Source organism: Pristis pectinata, chromosome 2 (assembly GCF_009764475.1).
Source record: "Pristis pectinata isolate sPriPec2 chromosome 2, sPriPec2.1.pri, whole genome shotgun sequence".
In the NCBI taxonomy this organism is placed as follows: domain Eukaryota; kingdom Metazoa; phylum Chordata; class Chondrichthyes; order Rhinopristiformes; family Pristidae; genus Pristis; species Pristis pectinata.
The window spans coordinates 145,443,516-145,467,999 of NC_067406.1; the positions used below are offsets into that span (position 1 = coordinate 145,443,516).

A 24,484-nucleotide genomic window follows, 5' to 3' on the forward strand; every position below is an offset into this window, starting at 1 on the left:
TATCAAAAGCCTTCTGAAAATCCAAAGATAGGACAGGCACTGGTTCTCCCCTTTCACTCTACCAGTTGCAGTCTCAAAAAAATTCCAGTAAATTTGTCAAACAGCATCTCCTTTCATAACTAATGCTCACTTTCACCAAACCTGTTGCTAATTTCCAAATGCTCTGTTAATTTGAAATAATGGACTCCAGCATTTCCACACGATAATACCTCTTTTTCACTCTCCCTTCTTCTTTAACGAGTGGGATTACATTCTGTAGGAAATGATAAGAGTCTAAAGAATGTTGGAAAATAACCACCAATGCATTCACTAATTCTAGGGCCACTTCCTTAAGTACTTTGGGATGGAGACTATTGGGCCCTGAGGATTTATTGGCCTTCAATTTCATCAACTTCCCGAACAACTGATTTCCTTCAGCTCCTTCCACTCAATAGTCACCTGGATCCATAACATTTCTTGAAGGTGAATTGTGTCATCCTCTGTGAAGAGAGAACCAAAATATATGTTCCATTAGTGTGCTGTTTCTTTGTTTCCAATTATAAATTCCCTTGTTCCTGACTGTAAGAGTCTACATTTGTCTTCACCAATCTTTTACTCTTTCATGTATAAATCTAAGTTTGACCAGTTGATTTTTATGTTCCCTGCAAAGAGGAGTTGACATTCAGATTGATGACTTTTCTTCAGAATCATATAACATTACAGCACAGAAGGAGGCCATCCAAGCCATTGTGTCTGTACTGGCTTTATGAAAGTGAATTCCACTCCCCCGTGCTCTTCCTATGGCTCAGCAAGTTCTTTCTGGTACTCGATCAGTTCCCATGTGAATACTCCAGTTGAATCTGCCTCCGCTACTACCTTTGGTGATGCAGTCCAGAGCCTAATCATTTACTATTTACTTTTTCCCTCCAATTATGACTCTTTTGGCAATTCACCTTTATTCTTGGTAGCATAGCAGTTAGTGTAATGCTATTACAGTGCCAGCGACCTGGGTTCAATTCCTGCTGCTGCCTGTAAGGAGTTTGTACATTCTCCCCGTGTCTGCGTGGGTTTCCTCCGGGTGCTCCAGTTTCCTCCCACATTCCAAAGACATACAGGTTAGTAGCTGTGGGCATGCTATGTTGGTGCCGGAAGTGTGGCGACACTTGCGTGCTGCCCCCCAGCACATTCTTAGCAATGCAAAAAGACTTATTTCACTGTGTGTTTCCATGTACATGTGACAACTAAATAAATATCTTAAAAATATCTTCTAGGTCCCCAAGTATTGGCCTCTCCACCATTGAGATCATATTCTTTTTATTTACTGTACACATACCCTTCACAATTTCAAAACATCAATCACAACCTCATCTGTTCAAAGAGAACAACCCCCAGCTTCTCCAATCTATCCAGGTAGCTAAAGTCCCTCATCTCTGGAATCATTTTAGTGAACTTTATAGACTTTAGAGAGGTTTATAAAATCACGAGGTGCATATATGTAAGGTGGACAGTCACAGTACTTTTACTGGGGTTGGGGAGTTTCAAACTGGAGGCCATAAATTTAAGATGTGAGGGGTAAGATTTAAAGGGGTGAGGTAAGTTTTTCACACAGAAGGTGGTGGGTATATGGAACAAGCTGGTAGAGGAAGTGATAGAAGCAGGTACAATTACAATGTTTAAAAGACATTTGGACGGGTGCATGAACATGAAAGGTTTAGAGGGAGCAACAAACAGGATGCTGGAGGAACTCAGCGGGTCAGACAGCACCTGCCGAAATAGAGAGTTGATATTTTGGGTCAAGACCCTTCATCAGAACTTGCTTGTTGCTCCAGATTCCAGCATGTGCTGTATCATGCAGGCAAATGGGACTGGCTGAGGAAGGCACCTTAGTTGGCATGGATGACTTGGGCTGAATGGCCTGTTTCCATGTTGTATAACTCTATGATTCTCATCTCTTTTACACCATCTCTGAAGTCTTTACACCAGTCCTAACATATGGCACCCAGAAGCATATAAAATGATGAGAGGCATAGTTAGGGGAGATAGTCAGAGTCTTCTCCAAGGGTTAGATGTCAAATACTAGCGAGCATAGCTTTAATGTGAGAAGGAAAAAGTTTGAAGGAGATTTAAGAGACAAGATTTTTACACAGAGGAATGTGCTGCCAGGGGAGGTGGTGGAAGCAGATATGATAGCAAAATTTAAGAGGCATTTAGGCATGAACAAGCAAGGAATGGATGGATATAGACCATGTGCAGGCAGATGGGATTAGTTCAATTTGGCATCATGGTCAACATAGATATCGTGGGCTGAAGGGCCTATCTTTTTGTTGTACTATTTTATGCAAAATGCGACACAATACTTCAGTGGTGGTTAAACCAATGTTTTAGGAAGGTTCTTCATGATTTTGTTGCCCATTATCCTTTAATTTATCAACCTCAGGATTCTGTGTACTTTTGCCCAATCTGTCTTGCTACTTTGAGCGAACTTTGCATATTTCCCCCCCAGTTGTTGTGCAGGATCCAGCTGGCAGATGGTATTGGTGTCACAGAGTCACAGAGTTCTATGCCATGGAAACAGGACCTTTGCCACAACTCATCCCTGGAGTCCTCCTGAGATGGTCACATAGGCCTGAATTTGGCCCATATCCCTCTAAACCTTTCCTGTACTTGTACAAATGTTTTTTAAACACTGTAATTGTACCCACAACCACCACTTCCTCTGACAGGTCGTTCCATACACCCACCATCCTTTCAGGTCCCTTCTACATCTCTCCCTTTTCACCTTAAACCTAGGAGTTTTAGACTCTTCTAATCTGGGAAAAAGATGGTCACAACCCATCTTATTTATGTACAGAGTTTTTCACAGTGCCTCGGTTTTGTGACAATAAGATAAGATACCTTTATTAGTCACATGTACATCAAAACACACAGTGAAATGTGAAAAGTTTGCTTCTCAGGTCCCCCTTAAATCTTTCCCTTCTCACCTTAAACCTACACCCTCTAGTTTTAGACTCCCGTACCCTGGGAAAAAAAGACTGTGAACATCTACCTTATGAAGAAATTGTGCAAGATGTTGGCAAGGCCAACTTTAGAGTATTGTGTGCAGTTCTGGTCACCGACCTACAGGAAGGATGTCAATAGGCTTGAAAGGCTGCAGGGAGGGTTTACGGGGATGTTGCTGGGACTTCAGGACATTAGTTATGGGGAGGGGTTGAATGGGTTGGGACTTTATTCCCTGGAGTGCAGGAAAATGAGGGGAGATCTTACAGAGATATACAAAAGTATGAGCGGTATAGATAGGGTGAATGCATGCAGGCTTTTCCCCATAAGGTTGGCTGAGACTGGAACTAGAGGACATAGCTTTAGGGTGAAAGGTGAAATATATAAGGGGCATCTGGGGGGAACTTCTTCACTCAGAGGACGGTGCAAGTGTGGAACGAGCTGCCAGCGGAAGTGGTGGATGCGGGTTCAATTCTAACATATGAGGTTTGGACAGGTACATGGATGGGAGGAGTTTGGAGGGATATGGTCTGGGGGCAGGTAGATGGGTCTAGGGAGAAGATCAGGCAGCATGGACTAGATGGGCCGAAGAGCCTGTTTCTGTGGTGTAGTACTCTATCTAACTATGATTTTATTAAACTTCAAATGTTCACCGCCCCCACCCCCCTATGTCACATGCGGATCTGGCCGGCAGGTGGCGGTGCCGCGGGCGGGCGGTGTCGGCTCGGGTCCCACCGGCAGGTGGCGGTGTCGGCGGGCCAGTGTGGGGAGTGGGGCGGGGGTGCCTTGGCCATGGCGAGCGGGGGGCCGCTCACGGCGTTGTGGACCGAGGTGAATCGCTTTGGCCAGACTGCAGATTACAGCCGAGCTCTTAAATCTCTGAACAAAAGTAAGTTGCGGACGGCGGTGATGAGCCCGCCGGGCAGGGGTGACGTGTCCCAGTCGGCGGGTGGTTGGGCCGGTGTGTGGGGGATGCGCGGGGACGGCCGGGCCCCCGGGGGATGTGCGGGTCCCGGGAGAGGGCGGGCCCCCGGGGGATGTGCGGGGACGGCCGGGCCCCGGGGGATGTGGAGAGGGTGAGACTGTGCAGGGTTGAGTGTCGGTGTCCAGGGATTGCTCCAGGGCCCCGGGGAGTTTCTGGTGCTGAGAGGAGGTTTGGGCCTGGTCTTGTGTTGGGGGGAACTGGTGACCCTCACCAACCATAGAGAGCACCCTGTCCGGAGACATCAGGCTTCTGACGGCAACTACTCTTCCTGAGACCGCAAGAAACTGCAGAAAGTTGTGGACACAACTCAGCACATCACGGAAACCAGCCTCCCCTGCATGGGCTCTGCCTCGGTAAAGCAGCCAACACCATCAAAGACAGCGCGGACATGCTCTCTTCTTCCCCCCACCCCAAAAGGCAGAAGCCTAAAAGCACTACCACCAGGCTCAAGGACAGCTTCTATCCCGCTGTTATAAGACTCTTGAACGGATCTCTTGTGTGATAAAGATGAACTCTTGACCTCACAATCTTCCTCAGCAAGACCCTTGCACCTTAATGTCTACCTGTACAGCACTTTCTCTGTAACTGCATCACTTCATTCTGCATTGAATAAAGCAGTGGTGGCAGGGTGGTTGGGCTGGGCGGCACAGTAGTGTAGTGGTTAGCGTATTGCTATTATATTCATATGCTATTACAGCGCCAGCGACCCGGGTTCAATTCCTGCCACTGTCTGTAAGGAGTTTGTACGTTCTCCTCGTGACTGTGTGGGTTTCCTCTGGGTGCTCCAGTTTGCTCCCACATTCCAAGGACGTATGGGTTAGGAGCCGTGGGCATGCTATATTGGTGCCGGAGGATTGGCAACACTTGTGGGCTGCCCCCAGCACATTCTCAATAATGCAAAAAGATGCATTTCACTGTGTTTTGATGTACATGTGACTAATAAATATCTAAATAGCTTGTTCTTTTTATTACCTCAATGGATTTATGTTTGGAATGATCTGTCTGGGCGGCATACAAACAAAAGATTTTTCGCTGTACCTCAGTACATGTGACAATGATAAACCAATTATCAATGCTGGGGTGGAGGGGACTGGTGTAAGGGGAGCTATAATTGAAGGCTGGGCAGATATTGTGGGTCACGGAGAATGTCTGAACTCCACAGCCAGCAGCAGAGGTCAGCATCGAACTTGGGTGTCTGGAGATGTGCACCTGATTCCTGGGTCATGGAACTTTGTATCAGAAGAGGTTTTATCAACTCGGCCTGTACTCATTTGCAGAAGATCTCATTGAAATGTACAGCATTCTGATAGGGCTTGACAGGCTGGATACAGGGAGGACATTTCTCCTGGCTGGGTGGTTGGGAGATGTAGGGCACAGTCTCAGGAAATGGGGTGAGGCATTTAGAACTGAGATGAAAAGAAATTTCTGGAGAGCAAAAAACGAACTGCTGGAAGAACTCTGGGTCAGGCAGTACCTGTGGAGGCAAAGTTGCTGAATGTATTTAAGAAGGAAATAGATTTTTAGACACAGCCTGCATCAGGGGCATGGGAAGAGAGCGGGAAGCTAGTGTTAAGGTAGAAACTCCGAGGCTTTAAAAGTCAAATAACCTACTGTTTCTATTCTATGTTTCTTCACAGTGGATGTGGGGAGAATTCTTCTTGTTTCAGAATCTAGAACTACTGTAAAAGTAAGGGGTTGCTCAGTTAAGACATGAGGTATTCTTTCTTGGAAGATTCTTTGGAACTCTTTTTCCCAAAGAGTGATGAGAGCAATATTTGACTATTTTTAGGGCAGCGATAAATAGGTTCCTAATAATGAAAAGAGTGAAAGGTTACCGTGGGTAGATGGGAATGGAGAATTGAGGCTGCTGTCAAGAATGCCATAATCTTATTGAATGGCAGAGTTAGGGTCAAGTGGTTTGTTGCTGCTCCTGTTTGTATGCACTTAGAGGAGATGACACAGAAGTGGGAGGATTTCTGGGCAAAGAATAAGATTGTTTCCCATTGTTGGGAAATTATTTAAATAGGAAGGTCTGGGAGATTGTATGAAACAATGGCCAGTTTGGGTGCTTGGAACTAGAGGATGAAATGAAGTTTATGGAGTGCAGAGTGTGCATGTATTGAGAAATAATTGGTCATTGTTAGAACAGGATGCAGTAATAGAGATCTGAAAAAAGAATTTTTAGTGAGAATTAGTGGTTGTTTTACTAGAACTAGCAATGATACCTAAATTGAACAGTAGTGGAAAGGATAATTATTTGAGGGAGCAGTTCTGGAGGGTTGGAATTCTTGGAATAAGACCCTCTGGGTGTTGGTAAAAATACTGAGAATGACAGAATTATCAGAAGAACAAAAATTGATTGAAGGTTGAAAAGCCATCAAATGGCTTTGTAACTCAACCTCTTTTTCTTGACCTGTAAAGTGATATTGGACAAAAGGTGAAGAGAGGAAGAAAGTTTTAGGTGTAGAGTAAGAGTTATAATTGGGTTGGAGGAAAAGATAACAAAGGTATAAGAATTAGGAACTGGAGCATTGCTAAGAGTTGACAAGAATGCTACTTTCTGCAGAGTCAAAGAGGATGGGTTCATTGGAACTTTCCAATTATTCATCAAGGATAAAAATATCCACCATTAGGAAAATCACATTTTACCCTGAATTTAGCGAAATTAAGGTAGTATACTTTTAGCCATAGGAGCATTTTAAAGTAACTAAATTAAGTTAGTTTAGTTTTCTTGCATCTACACATGGGTATAATGCTAAATTTATTATTGTTAATTAAACTAATTTTTCTTTGTAGTACTGCAAGATGACAAGGATGATATCACTGCGCTGCATTGTAAAGTGGTCTGTCTGGTTCACAATGGAAATTTCAAGGAAGCACTGAATATAATTCACACTCACAGTAAGGTGCTTTCCAGGTAAGATGCAGATAACCTGAAACACAAATGCAAAATCTCCATAGTGTGTGGATTTAATTTATTATAAGAGGTAAACCCAATAAATGGCCAGGTTCTATGTTTTTGGGTAATGTTCACCAAACAGTGCTAAAGAAAGAAAAGCCTTGCGCTTTGATAGTTCATCTGAGAAAATCAGGACAGCTGAAACTGATTTCCAGTCAATGAAGAAGCAGTTCTCAAATGTAGTTGCCATTATAATATAATTCAATACTGTTTTAGGATGGTAATTATTAGCTGTTCATGCATTCAAACTTTTGATATCATATGATGCAACAGTGCTGATTAGTTATTGTAACCTATCTTTAAATTATTTTAACTTTATCTTAATTATTATTTTGGGCCTTGGTGAGAATGCACCTGAATAGTTTGAACATTTTTGGTCTCCATTCCAAAAAAATGTATATGCTATCCAGAGAGGAGTGCAGCAAAGATTCATAAGACTTGTTTCAGGGATGAATGAGTTTGCCATATGACAAAAAGTTGAGTAGTCTTAGATTGTATTCTCTAGACTTCAGAAGAATGTGAGGTCTCATTAAAAGTTAAAATTCTTAGTCTTTTACAGGCTAGATGCCGGGTGAATGTTTCCTTTGACTGAGGAGTCTGCAACCAGGGTTCAGATTCAGAAAAAGAGGTTGACCATTTAGGACTGAGATGAGGAGAAATTTTTTTCTGGCAGAGGGTAATGAATGCTGAACCCCAAAGGATTGTGGAGGCTCAGTCACCAACGTCATTTAAATCAGAAATGGATATATTTTTGGAGATTGAGGGAATCAAGGGATACGAGGACAGTTGAGGAAAGGGGTATTGAAGTGGAAGATCATTCATGAACCTGATGAATGGTGGAGCAGGCTTCAGGCCCAACTGGCCGACTCCTAATTTGTATGAAGCGCCGTAATGTACACGTGGAATTAGATTGGGTGTTCTTCTTCAGCCATCATGGATATTATGGGACAAATTGCTGTCTCCTGAACCAAAAATTTCCATGATCCTGTTTCTTGTTTATACAGCTGGGGAATCTTGCTTTTAATTTCAGCAGATTTAGGAATTGTGGCTGAAAGAGATGTGGAAAGACCAAATGTGAAAATAATAGTTTGAGATAAATATATAGGCATTGAGCCCATCAAAATTAATCTTGTTTTTCCTCTTACTTTTGCTTTTTAGTGATGTAATTGCCTTTGAGAAGGCTTATTGTGAATACAGACTGAACCGGATAGAAACTGCACTGAAGACCATTGAAAGTGTTGACCAATGGACTAACAAGTTAAAGGAGCTTTATGCACAAGTGGTATCTGAATATTTTCTTTTTATGTTGTTAGTTATATAAATATGTTATCCCACATACAGTATGTGTGGCTGGTACAGCTGCTAAAAAATAAGTATCGTTTAAATCAAAGGTGTAAATTAGGCAAGTAATATCGACAGGTTCGGGTATAAGTTTCGAGGTTGTGCTCTATAGAATGTTGTTATACTGGTCTTGATTGCCTAAAAGTTTATGTTAGTAGCATTAGGAAGGTCGTTCTGGTTATTGAATTTAAATTCAGCGAGAAGCTTAAGTTAGGGTGATTGACCTCATGAAAGGCTTTTTAGCTGACAAATTTGATGTTTTCAGGATCATTACATTTCCTCCTCAGTACATGGATGGAATCCTAGGAGTGCTATTTCAATCAGATCTAAAATCAGTCATTATACATTATGCATGTGGATATTGTATGGAGTAAAGTGTTAGTTTTCTATTCAGAGTGATAACTAAGGCTTTCATTGTGTTTAATCATAGGGCACTACAGTATTATATATTACTGTTATGAAACAGTGAGACATAATACAAAGTAATATGTAAACTGCCAAAAATAAACTCTCAAACACATCAGAGCAGTGGTAGGAGTGGGCAACAAAGTAGAAAAGGTTTCACTTGGAGGTATGAGCCAGGCTATAGCTCATCCTACCGGGAAGATGGGCCAGGTTGTGACTCTTTCTGTGTAATAATCTTAATGTTTTGGACAGGCAATTGTGGCTAATGTTTGAATTGGTGGGGAACGAATTGACTCTGGAATTACTTATAGTGCTTTGCAGATCTATTTTCTTCCACGTCCCTTCATAATCATTAATGATTTTTCTTTGGTTGATGGTTCCTGGATTGAAAATTGGTTGCCAGGAAACGGTAGGAATAATTGTGACTTTGTTGGATTGGCAGGTGGTGACAACAGTGATCACAACTCCTTAAGCTTTAAGATAGCTATGAATAAGGATAAGAGTGAACCTTGGAAGAAATTATTAAGTTGGGGAGGGTAAATTATGAAAGCATCAGACAGGAGCTGGGGAGAGTTATTTGGGAAGTGTTGTTTTTGGGCATATCCACATCAGACATGTGGAGGTTGTATAAAGACCAGCTGCACAGAGTTCCGGACCGGTTTGTTCTAGTAAGAGGGAGGGACAAGGATGGCAAGGTACGGGAACCTTGGATGACAAGAGAGGTAGTTTATTTAGACAAGGAGGAGGAGAAAGCATATATAAGGCTCAGGAAGCTGGAGTCCAACGGTGCACTTGAGGACTATAAAGGAGCTAGAAGGGGACTCAAGAAGGGACTGAGAAGGGGTCATGAAAAGTCCTTGGCGAGTGGGATTAAAGAGAATCCCAAGGTGTCCTACACATACGTCAGGAACAAGAGGATAACTAGGGAGAGGGTAGACTGCTCAATAAGAAAGGAGGGAATGTGCCTAACTGAGTACTTTGCATCGTATTTACTGAGGAGAAGGATGTAGGGGATAGTGAGATCAGAGTGGAGCATGCTAAGGTGCTAGGATATTTTGTGATTTGGTAAGAGGTAGTGTTAGGTCTCTTGAAAACATTAAGGTTGATAAGTCCCCAGGGCCTGATGGGATGTACCTCAGGTTATTGAGAGAGGCAAGAGATGAGATTTCTGGAGCCCTGACCGAGATAAGATATCTTTATTAGTCACATGTACATCGAAACGCACAGTGAAATGAATCTTTTTGCGTAGAGTGTTCTGGGGGCAGCCCGCAAGTGTCGCCACACTTCCGGTGCCAACATAGCATGCCCACAACTTCCTAACCTGTATGTCTTTGGAATGTGGGAGGAAACCGGAGCACCCGGAGGAAACCCACGCAGGCAGGGAGAACGTACAAGCTCCTTCCAAGCAGCAGTCGGAATTGAATCCAGGTCACTGGCACTGTAATAGCGTTATGCTAACCGCTACACTACCATGCCTTTGTACAATCTTTGTATCTTTACAAGCCACAGGTGTGCTGCCAGAGGACTGGCGGCTAGCTAATATTATTCCTTGATTCAAGAAGGGAAATGGGGATAATCCTGGAAATTATAGACCAGTGAGTCTCACATTAGTGGTAGGGCAACAAATGGACAGGATTCTTTGGGGTAGGACTTAGGAGTACTTGCAGAAACATGGTCTAATTAGGGATGGTCAGCACCGGCAGGGCAGGTCATGTCTGACTAATCTGATTTGAGTTTTTTGAGGAGGTGATGAAGGTGATTGATGAAGGTAGAGCAGTGGATGTTGTACACATGAATTTTAGTAAGGTATTTGACCAAGTCCCGCATTAGGATTAGGCTGCATGGGATCCACAGTGACTTGGCTGATTGGATCCAATATTGGCTTGCCCATAGAAGGGTAGTGGTGGATGGGTCTTATTCTGGATGGAGGTCTGTGAGTAGTGGTGTTCCGCAGGGATCTGTACTGGGACCTCTGCTGTTTGTCGTATTATGATTTAGATGAAAATGTGGTAGGGTAGTTGAATAAGTTTGTCAATAACACAGAGATAGATGGTGTTGTGGATTGCATAGAAGATTGCCGAAGGATACAGTGGGCTATAGATCAGTTGCAGATATGGGTGGGGAAGTGGCAGATGGAGTTTGATCTGGGCAAGTGTGAGGTGCTGCACTTTGGGGGATCCGACGTAAAGGGAGATTACACAGTTAATGGCAGGATCCTTGACAGTGTTGATAAACAGAGGGATCTTGGGGTCCATGTACATGGCTCCCTAAAATTGGCTGCACAGGTTGATAGGGTGGTAAAGAATGCATATTAGTCGAGGCATTGAATTCAAGGGCCGGGAAGTTATGCTATAGGTTTACAAAACTCTGGTTCGGCCACATTTAGAGTATTGCATTCAATTCTGGTTGCCTCATGACAACCAGAAGGATGTGGAGGCTTTGGAGATGGTGCAGAGGAGGTTTACCAGGATGCTGCCTGGTTTGGAGGACAACCTTTTGAGGAAAGGTTGGACAACTGGGGCTGATTTCTCTGGAGCGGTGGGGGATGAGGGGAGATTTGATAGAAATGTCTAAAATTATGCAAGACACAGAATAGATAGCCAGTATCTTTTTCCTGGGACTGCAATGTTTAGTAGGAGAGAGCATGTACTTAAGGTGAAAGGGGAAGTACAAAGGAGATGTGCGGGGCAGATTTGTTACACAGTGGTGGGGGCCTGGAATGCACTGCCAGGGGTGGTGGTAGAGGCAGATAGCATAGGAACATTTAAGAGGCTCTTAGAAAGGCACATGAATATGCAGAGAAGGGAAGGATGTAGTCAATGTGCAGGGAAGAGGGATTAGATTAATTTCAAGTGATTGGTTTAATTACTTCAGCACAACATTGTGGGCCAAAGGGCCTGTCCTGTACTGTACGTTTCCAATTTTGTCTATAACAGAATTGGATGTGATCATGAGTTTGCAGGAGGATGCAGAGAGGCTTCAAGGTCATTTTGCTAAGTTAGGTGAGTGGGAATTGTATGGCAAAGAAGTTAGATATTGTTCTGAGGCTGGAGGGACTAAGGAATGCCGGGAGAAAGCTGGAAAAAGGTACTGAATTTGACTGATCAGCCTTGATCATACTGAATGGTCGAAGGGCCAAAATACCTACTCCTATTTACTATGTTTCTCTGACATTGATAAATGTGAAGTTATCCACTTCAGTTTGACAAAGGCAGAGAATTATTTAACTGGTGATAGACTGGGAAATGTTGATGTAGAAAGAAACCTGGTGTTTTTGCACATCAGTCATTGAAAGCAAATGTAAAGGTATGCCAAGTAGTTAAGTAGGAAAATGGTATAATAGCCTTCATAGCAAAAAGATTTGAGTACAGTTGCAAGGATGTCTTACTAAGTTTTTACAGTACTTGGGTGAGACCAGTCTTGGATAATTAGTGCATTTTTCATAATCACACAGCTCAGAAGCAGGCCCTTCGGCTTACCGTGCCCATGCCAACCTATCTATGCTAATCCCATTTACCAACATCTGGTCCATAGCCTACAATGACGATTCAAGTGTTGGTCCAGATGTTTCTTAAATGTTACTAGAGTACCTGCCTCCAGCACCTTCTCATGCAGTTCGTTCCAGTTTGAAATGACTCTATGGGTGAAATAATTTTTTCCTCTGAACCTCTTTATTTCCAACTCAAATCTCTGCCCTCCATCATGAAGAAAAGTTTCCTACTATCTACCTATCCATGCCTCTTATAATTTTGTTCATCTCTATCAGGTCCTCCCTCAGCCTCCTCTGCTGCAAGGAAAACAAACCCAGCATATTAGACTCTCCTCATAAATGAAATATTTATGTCTTCACCTAAGAAAGGATATGCTTGTCATAGATCAAGTGTAACAAAGGTTCAGCAGACTGATTCCTGGGAGTAGTGGAACTATCATACGAGGAAAGTTTGCTTCAACCAGGCCTATATTTACCTGAGTTTCAAAGAAAGAGATTCATTGAAATGTACACAATTCTTGATTGGACTAGATGGCTTGAATGTGAGGAGGATGTTTGCTCTGACTGGAATGAGAGATCAGTCTCAGACGAGTTCTATTGATGACATGAATTTGGAAAAATCATCATTATAAGACAGTTGGTTTGCTGTAACAACTTGAGTCATAGAGAGATACAGTGTGGAAACAAACCCTTTGCCCTACCAAGTGCATTCTGTTAACTAGTCATTTACACTAATGTTACATTATTTCCCATTCTCCCTATATTCTTTGAACTCCCCAGGTTCTAAAACTCACACACCAGGAACAATTTGTAGTGGCCAATTATCCTATCTGGCCGCAAGTTTATGGGATGTGGGAGGAATCCAGAGCAAACCCATGCAGTTACAGGGAGAATGACAAACTTCAGACAGACAGCACCTGAGGGCAGGATTGAACCTGGGTCACTGGCACTGTGAGGCAGTGGCTGTACTATCTGCACCCCTGTGCTGCCTGAACATATCTGGTTCCTTCAAGGCAAAATAAATCTGTCATCCTTGTACTAGAACACCTGAAAATAGGAGCAAGAGTAGGCCATCAGGCCCTCCAAGCCTACCCCACCATTAAGTATGATTATGGCTGATCTGTTCTGGCCTCAACTCCTCTTCTGTGCCATTTCTTCATATGCCTCTATACTTCGATCTATCAAGTATTTATCCACTTCCACTTTAAATACTTCCAATGATCCAGCTTCAGCCACCTGCTGGGGCAGAGAATTACAGAGATTCACCACCCTCTGCAAGAAGAAATTTCTCTGTATCTTAGTTTTAAATGTCTGGGCCCCTTATCTTGTAGTTATGGCCCCTTGTTTGCGACTCTTCCACTAGTGAAAACATCCCAAATATCTACCCTTTCAAGCCGCCTTGGGATCTTACATGTTTAAATAGGGACATCTCTGATTCTTCTAAACTCCAGGGAATACAGGCCCAAACTATTTGGTCTCTTTGGTAGGACAACCCTTATATCGCATGATAGATGCATCAAACACAAGAGGGCATAGATTTAAGGTGAGAGATAAGAGTTTTAAAGGGGATCTGAAGGGTAATTTTTTTTTATTTACACACAGTGGTTGATATCTGGGAAATATTATCAATGAAGGTGTTGGAATCAGATGAAAGTATATTTAAGAGGCATTTAGACAGACATTTAAATAGGAAAGGCATAGAAAGATATGGTACTAGTGCAGGAAAATGGGATTAGGGTAGATGGATAAAAAGGTTGGCATGGACATGGTTGGTGGGCTAAAGGGCCCATTTCTGTGCTGTGTGACTCTTTGACTTATTCTGGCCTGTGTGTGACTCCACACCTACCAATGTGGTTAATTCTTGCTCATCCTTCTTTCTTGAGGAGCAATTATGGATGGAGAATAATTGCAACTCTTCCTAAATGTGTCCACATCCCGTGAAAAGAGTTTTAACAAATCATGCATTTAGCAAATGTTGAGCTCTTCATTGGAATAAAAGCATTTTTTTCTGTAGTCAACTTCACCTCTTCTGTAAATTCAGCTGTACAGACTGGAACGATATGAAGACTGTTTGACAGTTTATCGTGATTTAATTCGGAATTCACAAGATGACTATGAAGAGGAAAGGAAAACCAATCTTTCAGCTGTTGTGGCAGCTTTAAGTACCTGGGAAGATTCATACCCTGTAAGTATCAGAATTTACCTATTTAAACAAGTGTACTGTTGCCATTCTTTATAGCTTAATACTGAGATTTCGTGTGCAATTTATTTCTTTGCTTGAAATTGAGGAGCGAGGCATTTTGATCCTTGCTCCATCTGACAGGAGAAGGGGTGAGAACAGAAGTGCAGGAAGTAAATGAGGTATGGTCAAGTCCTCTTAACTATGATGGAAGGGAAGCCATGGTTCAGAAAGAATGAAGACATCTCAGAGGCACCTATGTGAAATGTCTCACCATCATAGCAGATATGATGGAGACAGAGAAAATGAGAGAATGGAATGGAGTTCTTAGAAGATACAGGGTAATAGGAAGAGTAGTCAAGATGTTTGTGGGAGTCTGTAGATTGGTAATGGATGTGTGTCACTTTGCTATCCCACTTGATTGACATCCATTCCATTACCCTAATGGTCATTCCCTTTACCATTGGCACATTATGACTGCAGGTATTCCCGATGCAAAATGGACTGTCATGATTCACCAAGAATACTTAAGTAGCACTTCCCTCTCTGTGGACCAAGGCAGCAGGTGTTCGAGAACACCACCACCTGCAGGCTTCCCTCCAAGCATACATCCTTTTTCCTGGGGAAATATATCACCTTTCCCTTTCTTCAATGGGTCTAAATCCTGGAACTTCCTACCCAAGAGCACTTAGAAGAACAATAACTTCACCAGGATTTAAGCCATTCAATAATGCAGCTTAGTATGTGTCAAGGGCAGTTATGAATGGGCAATAAATGCTGACCTTGCCAGCAATGCACTCATCCTGCAAATGAATTAAAAAGACATCAGAGAGTAATACAGCATGGACACAGACCAACCATGGTGCCCACTAGGCTAGTCCCATTTGCCTGTTTATGGCCTGGATCCCTCGAAACCTTTCCTGTCCTCCATATATTAATCCAAGTGTCTTTTGAATGTTCATGTTTATCTATCCTCCCTTTTCTTGGTGATCTGCATTGGTTCTGGGTTAAAAAGCTACCTGATTTACAGTTCTCAGTTTTGTCAAATCCTTCCAGAATCCCTCCTTTCATCTCTTTGTGATGTTCCATAGGCACCATAATATCTGCTCTTTTCCATTACCAGTCTTTTGATCCTGAATTTAATTGCTCCACTGTTGGTGATTGTGACTTCAACAGTTAAAGTCCTAAGCTCCGAAATTCTCTTCCCGAACCTTTCAACATCATCTTGTTCATCCTTGCAACTTTCTACATGAAATACTTTGGGATGTTTTGCATGTTGTTACTTGACAAAAAAAAAGTGCAATGTAATTTATTTTATTTCACAGGAAGATTTGGGCTTACCTGAAACTTCATATGAACTATGTTACAATGCTGCTTGCACTTTGATTGGTGAGGGCAAGCTGCCTCAGGCTATGAATAAACTTCAGAAAGCTGAAGGTAAGTATAGTTTGCATGAAATTAATATGGAAAACCTAGTATCTATTAATAGTATTAGAAATGACTACAAAAGCCCAACAAAGCACAATTCATCAGACACAAAAACAAAGTAATGGAAATACTCCATTAGGCAGTGTCCTGGTGAGAGGGAAAACAGTTTGTGTTTCAGGTCAATGATTGTTCATCAGAACTGGAAAAATCGGGGGAAACCTCACTTTTTCAGTTTTGATGAAGGGTCATTGACTTGAAACATGGCGTTTGTCTCCCTCTCCATAGATGTTGCCTGACCTCCTGAATATTTCCAGTACTGTTTTTATTTCAGATTAACATCATTTGCAGCTTTTTGATTCTCAGTCTCTCCCTCTTCCCCCTCCCCCTCCCCACCCCCACGTCCAGAAGAGGCAGTTAAAGTTACTGCTTTCCTAATTTTAATCATGCTTTCTCTTTTGATTTAGAACTCTGTCGGCAATCATTTTCAGAAGATACTGTGAGTACTTCAGACCGTGGAGGTCCTTTGACTGTTGTGCAAATTTTTTTGGCATTAACCGCATAGCGTGAAATACGTGTTAAATTGATTGGGCAGAGCTCCTCCATATTGTGGCATAAAGGAACAATTTCAAATCATCTTTCTTTATTGACTGATATGAAGTAGTAAGTTTTAACTGATAGAGTTTACTAAAAAAAATCCCATGCTCGTTATTGGAATATGTGGCGGCGAATTCTCACCATGTTGTTGTGAACCTATTTCTGATCTGCACAACCAAATCAGATACTCCCTTAATAAATTATTTGTTTTCTACAAAAGATATTCATTACATCAACAAGAATGTATCAGTTTTAATTACCTTTTCTGCAGAATCCCAAATTTAGGATACTACAATGGACTAAGCTAGGGGAAGGAGGGTGATGGCTGGAGGGTCCCACTCCCGGTCACTGTTTAATAGTGACTGTTGCTCAGGCACAGAAGCCAAATAGATCTGTTACAACAGATGCTTGCAGCAATTTTAAGAGAGGGTTGAAATGTTAAAATAACGTTATTAAAACATTCAATGCACATAGATTTTGCCACAGTTTACATTTGACATGAATGTAATGGAAATAACCAGTAGGTCAGGCAATATCTCTGGAGAGAAAAGAGAGTTAATTATTCAGGTTGATGATATTTCATCTGTCACGAACCAGCAACAGAAGAAACACACTGAGCATGATTCAGTGTTAAAAACTATTTTATTAATCACTACTTATGATAATACGAAAAATAGAAGTAAAAATGTTAGTATGTTAGAATTCAGAAATGTTAAACCTTGAACGTTAACCCCTAAAACTAAACTCTTCGTGTGTGTGTGTGTGTGTGGCAAAGTCCCAAACTCCAAGTTCAGGAATGGTTCTTAAAGTTCAGTTCCGCAAGCCATAAGGTGAAACATGAGCAAAGGCTTCTTCAACAACCACCGTTGTCTGAAGAGAAACCTAGAGAGAGTAATTACGAAGTCCAAATGTTCCACGATGGAACCCAAACGACACTTCAGTGTTTACTCGGTAGTGACTTCCTCACCCCGAAAAGCATCCGAATCGTGGTCGTCCACACAAATACCTGTTTCCTTCTACGGGTCAGCAACAAAGTGAACTCCACCGGATTACTTCCAATTTCCATACATGGATTTCAGTGGCAGACACAGTTATTGTTTCTCATCCATCGATAGAGAAACTAGCAGGCTAGTGTCTCTCTCCCTTTTCTCTCTCCCTCCCCCTTTCTTCTGACCTCCAACAATGTCATTACGTCCTTTATCTTCTGTTGACGTAAGCACGCCACACACACACACGCCACACACACACGCCACACACACACGCCACACACGCACACGCCACACACGCACACGCCACACACGCACACGCCACCCACGCACACGCCACCCACGCACACGCCACCCACGCACACGCCACCCACGCACACACGCACACGCCACACACGCACACGCCACTCACTCACTCACTCTATCTTAAAGGGACTTTCACCGAGTCCATAACACATCAAAATTGAGAAAACCTGTTTGATGTTCACAATATGGTCTCTTCTACTTTGAGGTAAGCAACTGCAGATTGGGTGATCACAAGCATGACCCTGAACTTCCATTTGCTTGTCATTTTGTGGAACGAAATTGAACAGTTGATGTTTCAAGAATTCTGATGAAGAGTCTTCAATGTAAAATGTTAATTGTTTTTCCTTCCACATGTGTGGCCTGACCTCCCGAGTGTTTCCAGCATTTTCAGCAAGTGCAGTTTTTTTTTGATTTCCTCATTCTGACCTCTGTCTTTGGCTCTCAACACAGTTCCATCAAAACTCAAAGTGGGTTCAAGGACAGCATCTCCTTTACTAATTGGCACTAATATCACAGCCTTTTGAACTCAACATTGCATTCAAAGTTTCAGATAATTAACTATTCAGCTTTGTATTTCACATTTTCAGCATTCAATTTTATACTTCTGGTAATGTGAGATTTTGCTCATCCTCTATCTAATGCTTCCCCAGATATACCTTTATTTATACCTCTTTTTCTATCTTTTGTCAGCTTCATCATCACTTTTATCATTCAATCTCTCCTGCCCTATCACACATCTTCCCTTTTGTTCTTTCGCCCACCCCTTTTTCTCTGCCACTGATAAGTTGTTTTATTTGAAACATAAACTCTTGCCCAAATTTTGCCTGGCCTGCACAAAATATTTCCAGAAAATTTTGTTTTATTTCAGATTTCCAGTGTCTGCTATATATTTTGTTCAATTTTGGACAGTTTTGCAAATTGTCGTCTTGACTTTGTTAGCAAAGTTGTGATAATTAAAAATATTTGGCCAAATCCTACTTGGGTTTAGTTAGTGGCTCTGAAGGGAGCTGCCAGTCTTCAGCCACCTCCAGTAAGGACATCTTGCTCTGTGCCCCCGATCCATCTGTTTTTCCACCTCAGTGCTGGAGTCCTCACCAACTGCACCTTTGTGATTCCACGTCAGCAAGACTTGCTGTATGCCTTTTCACCACCTTATGGACCTGTGCTGCCACCTTCAGGAAACCCTGGACATGTACACTCATGTTTCTCTGTTCTTCAGTACATCCTGTGGTCTTATCCTTCATTGTATATAGCCCAGACTCATCAGACCTCCCAAAATGGATCACCTCAAATTTTTCAGAATTAAATTCCATCTGCCATTTATCTGCCTATCTTAGCAATTCATCAGTTTTGTTCTGCAGATGAAGGTTTCTCTTTTCACTATCTGCACACCACCAATTTTGTGTGCCATCTCCAAACCCGCTAAATCATACCTCCTACATTCACAAACCAGTTATCCATATATAATAAACTGCAAGGGTCCCTACAGTGGAGCACAGATCACAGGCTTCCAATTGTAAATACAACTCTCGACCATCAGCATCTGCCTCCCTTCGCCAATCTAGTTTGGATTAAATTTGCCAAATTGCCAGGGCTCTTACCTTTTGGACCAGTTTCCCATGTGGGTTTTTGTCAAATGTTTTACTGAAGTCCAGGCAGTCTACATCAACCAGTACTTAGATTTGCAGGTGAGTCTTCATCTGCACAGTGGGAAGCATTCAAAGGATTTGAGGACCATCATATTCCTGTAAGAGTGAAAGCCAAGGATAATAAGTACAGGGAACCCTGGGTGTTGAGGTATATTGAGGGTTGGATGAAAACAAAAGGAAGCATATAGCAGGTATAGAGGGGTATAATGACAGGGGAGGCCCTTCAAGAGTATAACAGTGCAGGGAGACATGCAAATTTCCCTAAATAAGAGGAGGTACCTAATTCCTTAGCAGGCTTAAAGGTGGATAAATCCCCAGGGCTGGATGCGATTTATCCCAAGATGCTGTGTAAGGCAAGGGAAGAGATTGCTGGGGCTTTGGCTGAGATCTTTAAATCTTTTCTGAGCACAAGTGAGTATCAGATGACAAAAGTGGTTCCCCTTTTTGAGGGCAGGAGGGAAAAGCCTGATAATTACATGCCTATGAGCCTAACATCAGTAGTAGGGGAGTTGTTGAAAAAAAAATTGAAGGACATGATTAATGGTGGAAAGGCAGGGACCAATCAGAGATGGCTTGCATGGCTTTGTCAAGGGCAGATCCTATCTGACAAATCTGAATTTTTTTGAGGGGGTACCAAGGTGAGGATGAGGACCGTGTAGTAGATGTGGACTTTAGTAAGGCCTTCAATAAGATTCCACATGAAAGACTAGACAAAAAGGTTAGGGCCCATGGGATCCAGGGCAAGCTGGTAAATTGGATCCCTAATTGGCTTGAACAGTAAAATCTGTTCAAATATTGGATTTAATTTCAGATGATTGATTTATTTTCCACGAGCTTTTGCTGTTATACTCATGCCAGATTTTCATCATAGGATATAAGCGATGAAGAAATTGATGCTGAGCTAGCAATAATTCATGCCCAGATGGCTTATGTTATGCAGCTCCAAGGACGGAATGATGATGCTTTGCAACTTTACAATCAAGTGATCAAACTGAAGTAAGAAATAAATGATTTGCCAGTCATGTGTAGAAGATAATGATGTATGTTTCTGAGGTGGTACTCACGCCTATATTTTATTCCATTTTCATAGGCCTTCAGATGTTGGACTCCTTGCTGTAACTGCCAATAATATAATTACACTGAACAAGGTACGTAAGTTGCCTGTATTTGTATCCAGTTTACGGGAAAAAAGTATGATTGATGCTTGCTTATAATAAGAATATTGAAGGTGAATTTGAATTAGAACATAACTGTATTCTTTAAAGCAACACTCTGCCAAAAGACTCCTTTATTTCACTATTCCATTACTGGGGCATTGTTTTGTTCTGAATCTTCAATACCCAGTTCTGTATGAGCGTCAACAAAACTTGAGAAGCTTCACTGTATCACTTTTCTCACTTATATATTCTACCTATTTACTCAATGTGAGGTGGATCACCTTAGTGGACCATGAATCCAGTTGCCTGGACTAGTAATGTCCAGAGAGAGAAGTTCAAATTCCACCTGGGGAACTTAAATTCAATTAATTAAATCTGGAGTAAGAGAGTAGTGTCAGTAACGGTGACCACAAAAACTATCAGATGATTACATAAAACAAAAATCTGGTTCTCTTAAGTTCTTTATGGAAGGGTGGTCTGTCGTCTAATGCAAATTTTCAAATGCTACTTATTTTGTTGGGTTTAAACAGAATTATAGGTATTTAGTTACAGAATTAACTCTTTCATCAGGACTGGGAATGTTTTCACCTGGATCGCCTCTGCTAATCTCATTCAGCCTTCAACATCAGCTTCTTGCCCCATCTGACCATTATTTTACTCCAACCACAGCAATGTGCTTCCTTAACTCAGCTAGCTACTAAGTTGTATTAAAAAGTAAATGCTTTGCACTGTGGGGATGCCATAACCATACATACTATAGTGGCTTAAGGAAGTTACGCCATCAATAAGGGATGGGTAATGAATGTTCTCATGCCCATTTCCCCTGTCTAAATATTCTTAACTTAACTAGCTATGTAAGAGGGTTTTTACACATTAATTACTGGATTTTTCATCAAATTGTTCAATAACCTTTAGGTTTCTCTGTACATCAGATATGGTATTATTTCCTGTAAATTAAGAAACAAAGTATACTTGTTATTTAGTGATTCTGTCATGCTGTAATCGTCAACAATTTGTGAGCTTAGATCAGTTGTCTAACTGTCTAACTGACAAGGATCTGCCCTTTTCCTGTGTAAGCATATCTTTGGCAACCTTTCGGGAACTAAGTTCCACATGTACACATTGCATCCCATCGCCGCCTCTCTTTGTTCCAACCAGCTAAGTTTTGAGAATATTGAATCTATTGACTTCTGCTGCCACCCTTTAATTTTGTAAATTTGGCAACTATTTCATTCCTGCCCAGGTTAGTGGCTGAAGGTGAAACGGACTGCTCATACCTTTGGTGTCCTGTTAAAGCCTTAACCCCACTACGGTCTTAAGAAATACAGTCTTAACCCTAAAATGCTCCCTAGAATTCCCACCAAAACCATCAAGTTGCTCTCCCTGAAGTGAACTGGAAGCTTGATGTGTACATATTTGCCTAATGGCGGCCAATGACTTGTACTTCCATATTTTGCTGAGATTTTTAGTTTTTAATCAATTTGAGTTATTGAATACTCAGCTGCATAACCTGCCAATTGTCAGTACTTGATTTTTTTTCATGTGACTCATCATGTCTAACCTCACATTATTCGCTCCTCAAAGCCTTCAACAGTCAGATTTTTAAAGACACAACTTAGTTTTAAAATAATTCACGATGCTAATCAATTTGTGACTAAGAATTCCAGATAAGCCAAGGTACAGTGCACAGTATGAAATGATCTGGATTGATAATTGAGGGAGATAGTCCCACTCAGGCACCTCTACTCAAGTAGGACACCGAGGGTGTGAGTATCCTGGTTCAGTCTTACTGACCTGGAACAGGAATGAAATTGTAGGCAAGTTCACGATTAAGGGTGGAGGCAGGGGTCAATAGACTCAGTCCTGATGCTGATTTGGAGGAAATATCTGAATGTTACTAAATCCAGGTTGCCAAACATCAGTATATCGAAGAAAAGGGACAAGCACAGATCCTTTGTTAGATACTGAGCTGTCAGGTACAAGTTTTCAAATGAAGCATTAAACTGAGACCCCATATATACTCTTGTGCATAAATTGCCTGCCCTTATTTCTTGTTTTAAAATAGTAATTTCAGTCCAAAATTCATACATTTTTGACGTGCTTTGATATGTTCTAAAAATTATGTGAAAGTCATGATAGAAATTTAAGTCTTATCACAGTTTGTTTTGAATCTTATAATGATTTTTAAAATTACATCAACTTAGTATGGAGTTTCCTGTGAGATCTAATTGTCCCTTAAAATGTGGCCATACCAACTGTTAAGCAGCAAAGAATTCCTTTAATTTCAATGTTAAATATAGAAGTAAAATTTGTGTTTTAGATAGGAAGCACAAGGATGCTTGAGCTGATGTTTTGTGAAAATTAGTTTGGACTTTGTTATATGTCCATTCCTCATACCAGTATCCTTCAATAGGTTCATACTTTTTCTATAGTGACATCAGTAAAGTTTACACTTATAGTTTTGTGCTGTACTCTGAAAGCTTCCAATACAAGTCTAAAATTATTTCTTGTAGGACCAAAATGTGTTTGATTCAAAGAAAAAAGTGAAACTGACCAATACAGAAGGGGTGGAGCATAAACTCACCCACAGACAGCTGCAAGCTGTAGAAGTCAATAAAGCTTTGTTGGCCATGCATACAAATCAGGTAATGTGTAAATCTAATGCATTATTAATCTTCATACCACCTCTTTATTATATGCCACCTTAATTTAGACAGAAAAGTTAGTGTGGAACAAAGAATTAAAATAACAGAATGAAAATTCAGGGTCATCTTTGCTGACTGAATGGAGGCCCCCACAAAGCTGTCTTGGTAGTCCTCTCTGATATTTATTATGTGTGTTTGTTCTTGAAACCATCTGGGTGGGGTAAGCCTGGCCAAGATTCATCGAGCAGCAGAACTCAGAAGTAATTTTAAAAGTGTATGGAAATTAAGTAACACTATGACTTGTATAAGATAAAGTATTGCGAACAAGATATTATAATAAACTGTAAATATTATATTACAAATGATTATTCCCAACACTGGTGTCTCACATGGCTGTATTCTCAGCCCCCTACTCTACTCCCTATACACTCATGACTGCATGGCCAGATTCTGCTCTAACTCCATCTGCAAGTTTGCAGATGATACCACCGTGGTGGGCCATGTCTCAAATAACGATGTGTCGGAGTACAGGAAGGAGATAGAGCTTAGTGACATGCAGTCATGACAACAACCTTTCCCTCAACGTCAGCAAAACAAAAGAGCTGGTCATTGACTTCATGAAAAGGGGGCAGTGCACATGCTCTTGTGTACATCATCGGTATTGAGGTTGAGAGCTTCAAGATCCTTGGAGTCGTCAACAACACCAATAGCATGTCCTGGTCCAACCATGTAGACGCCACAGCCAAGAAAGCTCACCAGCACCTCTACTTCTTCAGGAGGCTAAAGAAATTTGGCATGTCCCCTTTGACACACCAATTTTTATTGCTACACCATAGAAAGCATCCTATCCAGATGCATCACAGTTTGGTATGGCAACTGCTCTGCCCATGACTGCAAGAAACTGCAGAGTTGTGGACACAGCTCAGCACAGAGCTGTGTCCACATCACGGAAACCAGCCTCCCTTCCATAGAGTCTGTCTATACCTTGCTGCCTCGGTAAAGCAGCCAAAATAATCAAAAACTCCATCCACACTGGACATTCTCTCTTCTCCCCCCTCCCGTCAGGCAGAAGATACAAAAGCCTGAAAGCACATACCGCCAGGCTCAAGGACAGCTTCTATCCCGCTGTTATAAGACTATTGAATGGTTTCCTAGTACGATAAGATGGGTTCTTGATCTTACAATCTACCTTGTTATGACCTTGCACTTTATTGTCTACCTGCACTGCAATTTCTCTATAGCTGTGACACTTTATCCTGCATTCTGTATTGTTTTACCTTGCACTACCTCAATGCACTGTAAATGAATTGATCTATATGAACAGTATGCAAGACAAGTTTTTCATTGTACCTCGGACAAGTGACAATAATATTCCAATTCCAAA

General features: G+C 41.6%; 1 protein-coding gene across 1 annotated transcript in view; it reads left to right on the forward strand.

The window, feature by feature from the left end:
- The first annotated feature begins 3,708 nt into the window (after positions 1 to 3,708).
- srp72 (signal recognition particle 72) overlaps positions 3,709 to 24,484 on the forward strand; it is an 83,353-nt gene continuing 62,577 nt past the window's right edge. Inside the window, exons 1-9 of the mRNA XM_052045316.1 lie at positions 3,709 to 3,865; positions 6,758 to 6,878; positions 8,079 to 8,202; positions 14,198 to 14,341; positions 15,661 to 15,772; positions 16,228 to 16,259; positions 20,170 to 20,294; positions 20,389 to 20,446; positions 22,969 to 23,100. Coding sequence (XP_051901276.1) covers positions 3,769 to 3,865; positions 6,758 to 6,878; positions 8,079 to 8,202; positions 14,198 to 14,341; positions 15,661 to 15,772; positions 16,228 to 16,259; positions 20,170 to 20,294; positions 20,389 to 20,446; positions 22,969 to 23,100 — 945 coding nt within the window. The 5' untranslated portion in view covers positions 3,709 to 3,768. The remainder of the gene's footprint in view (positions 3,866 to 6,757; positions 6,879 to 8,078; positions 8,203 to 14,197; positions 14,342 to 15,660; positions 15,773 to 16,227; positions 16,260 to 20,169; positions 20,295 to 20,388; positions 20,447 to 22,968; positions 23,101 to 24,484) is intronic.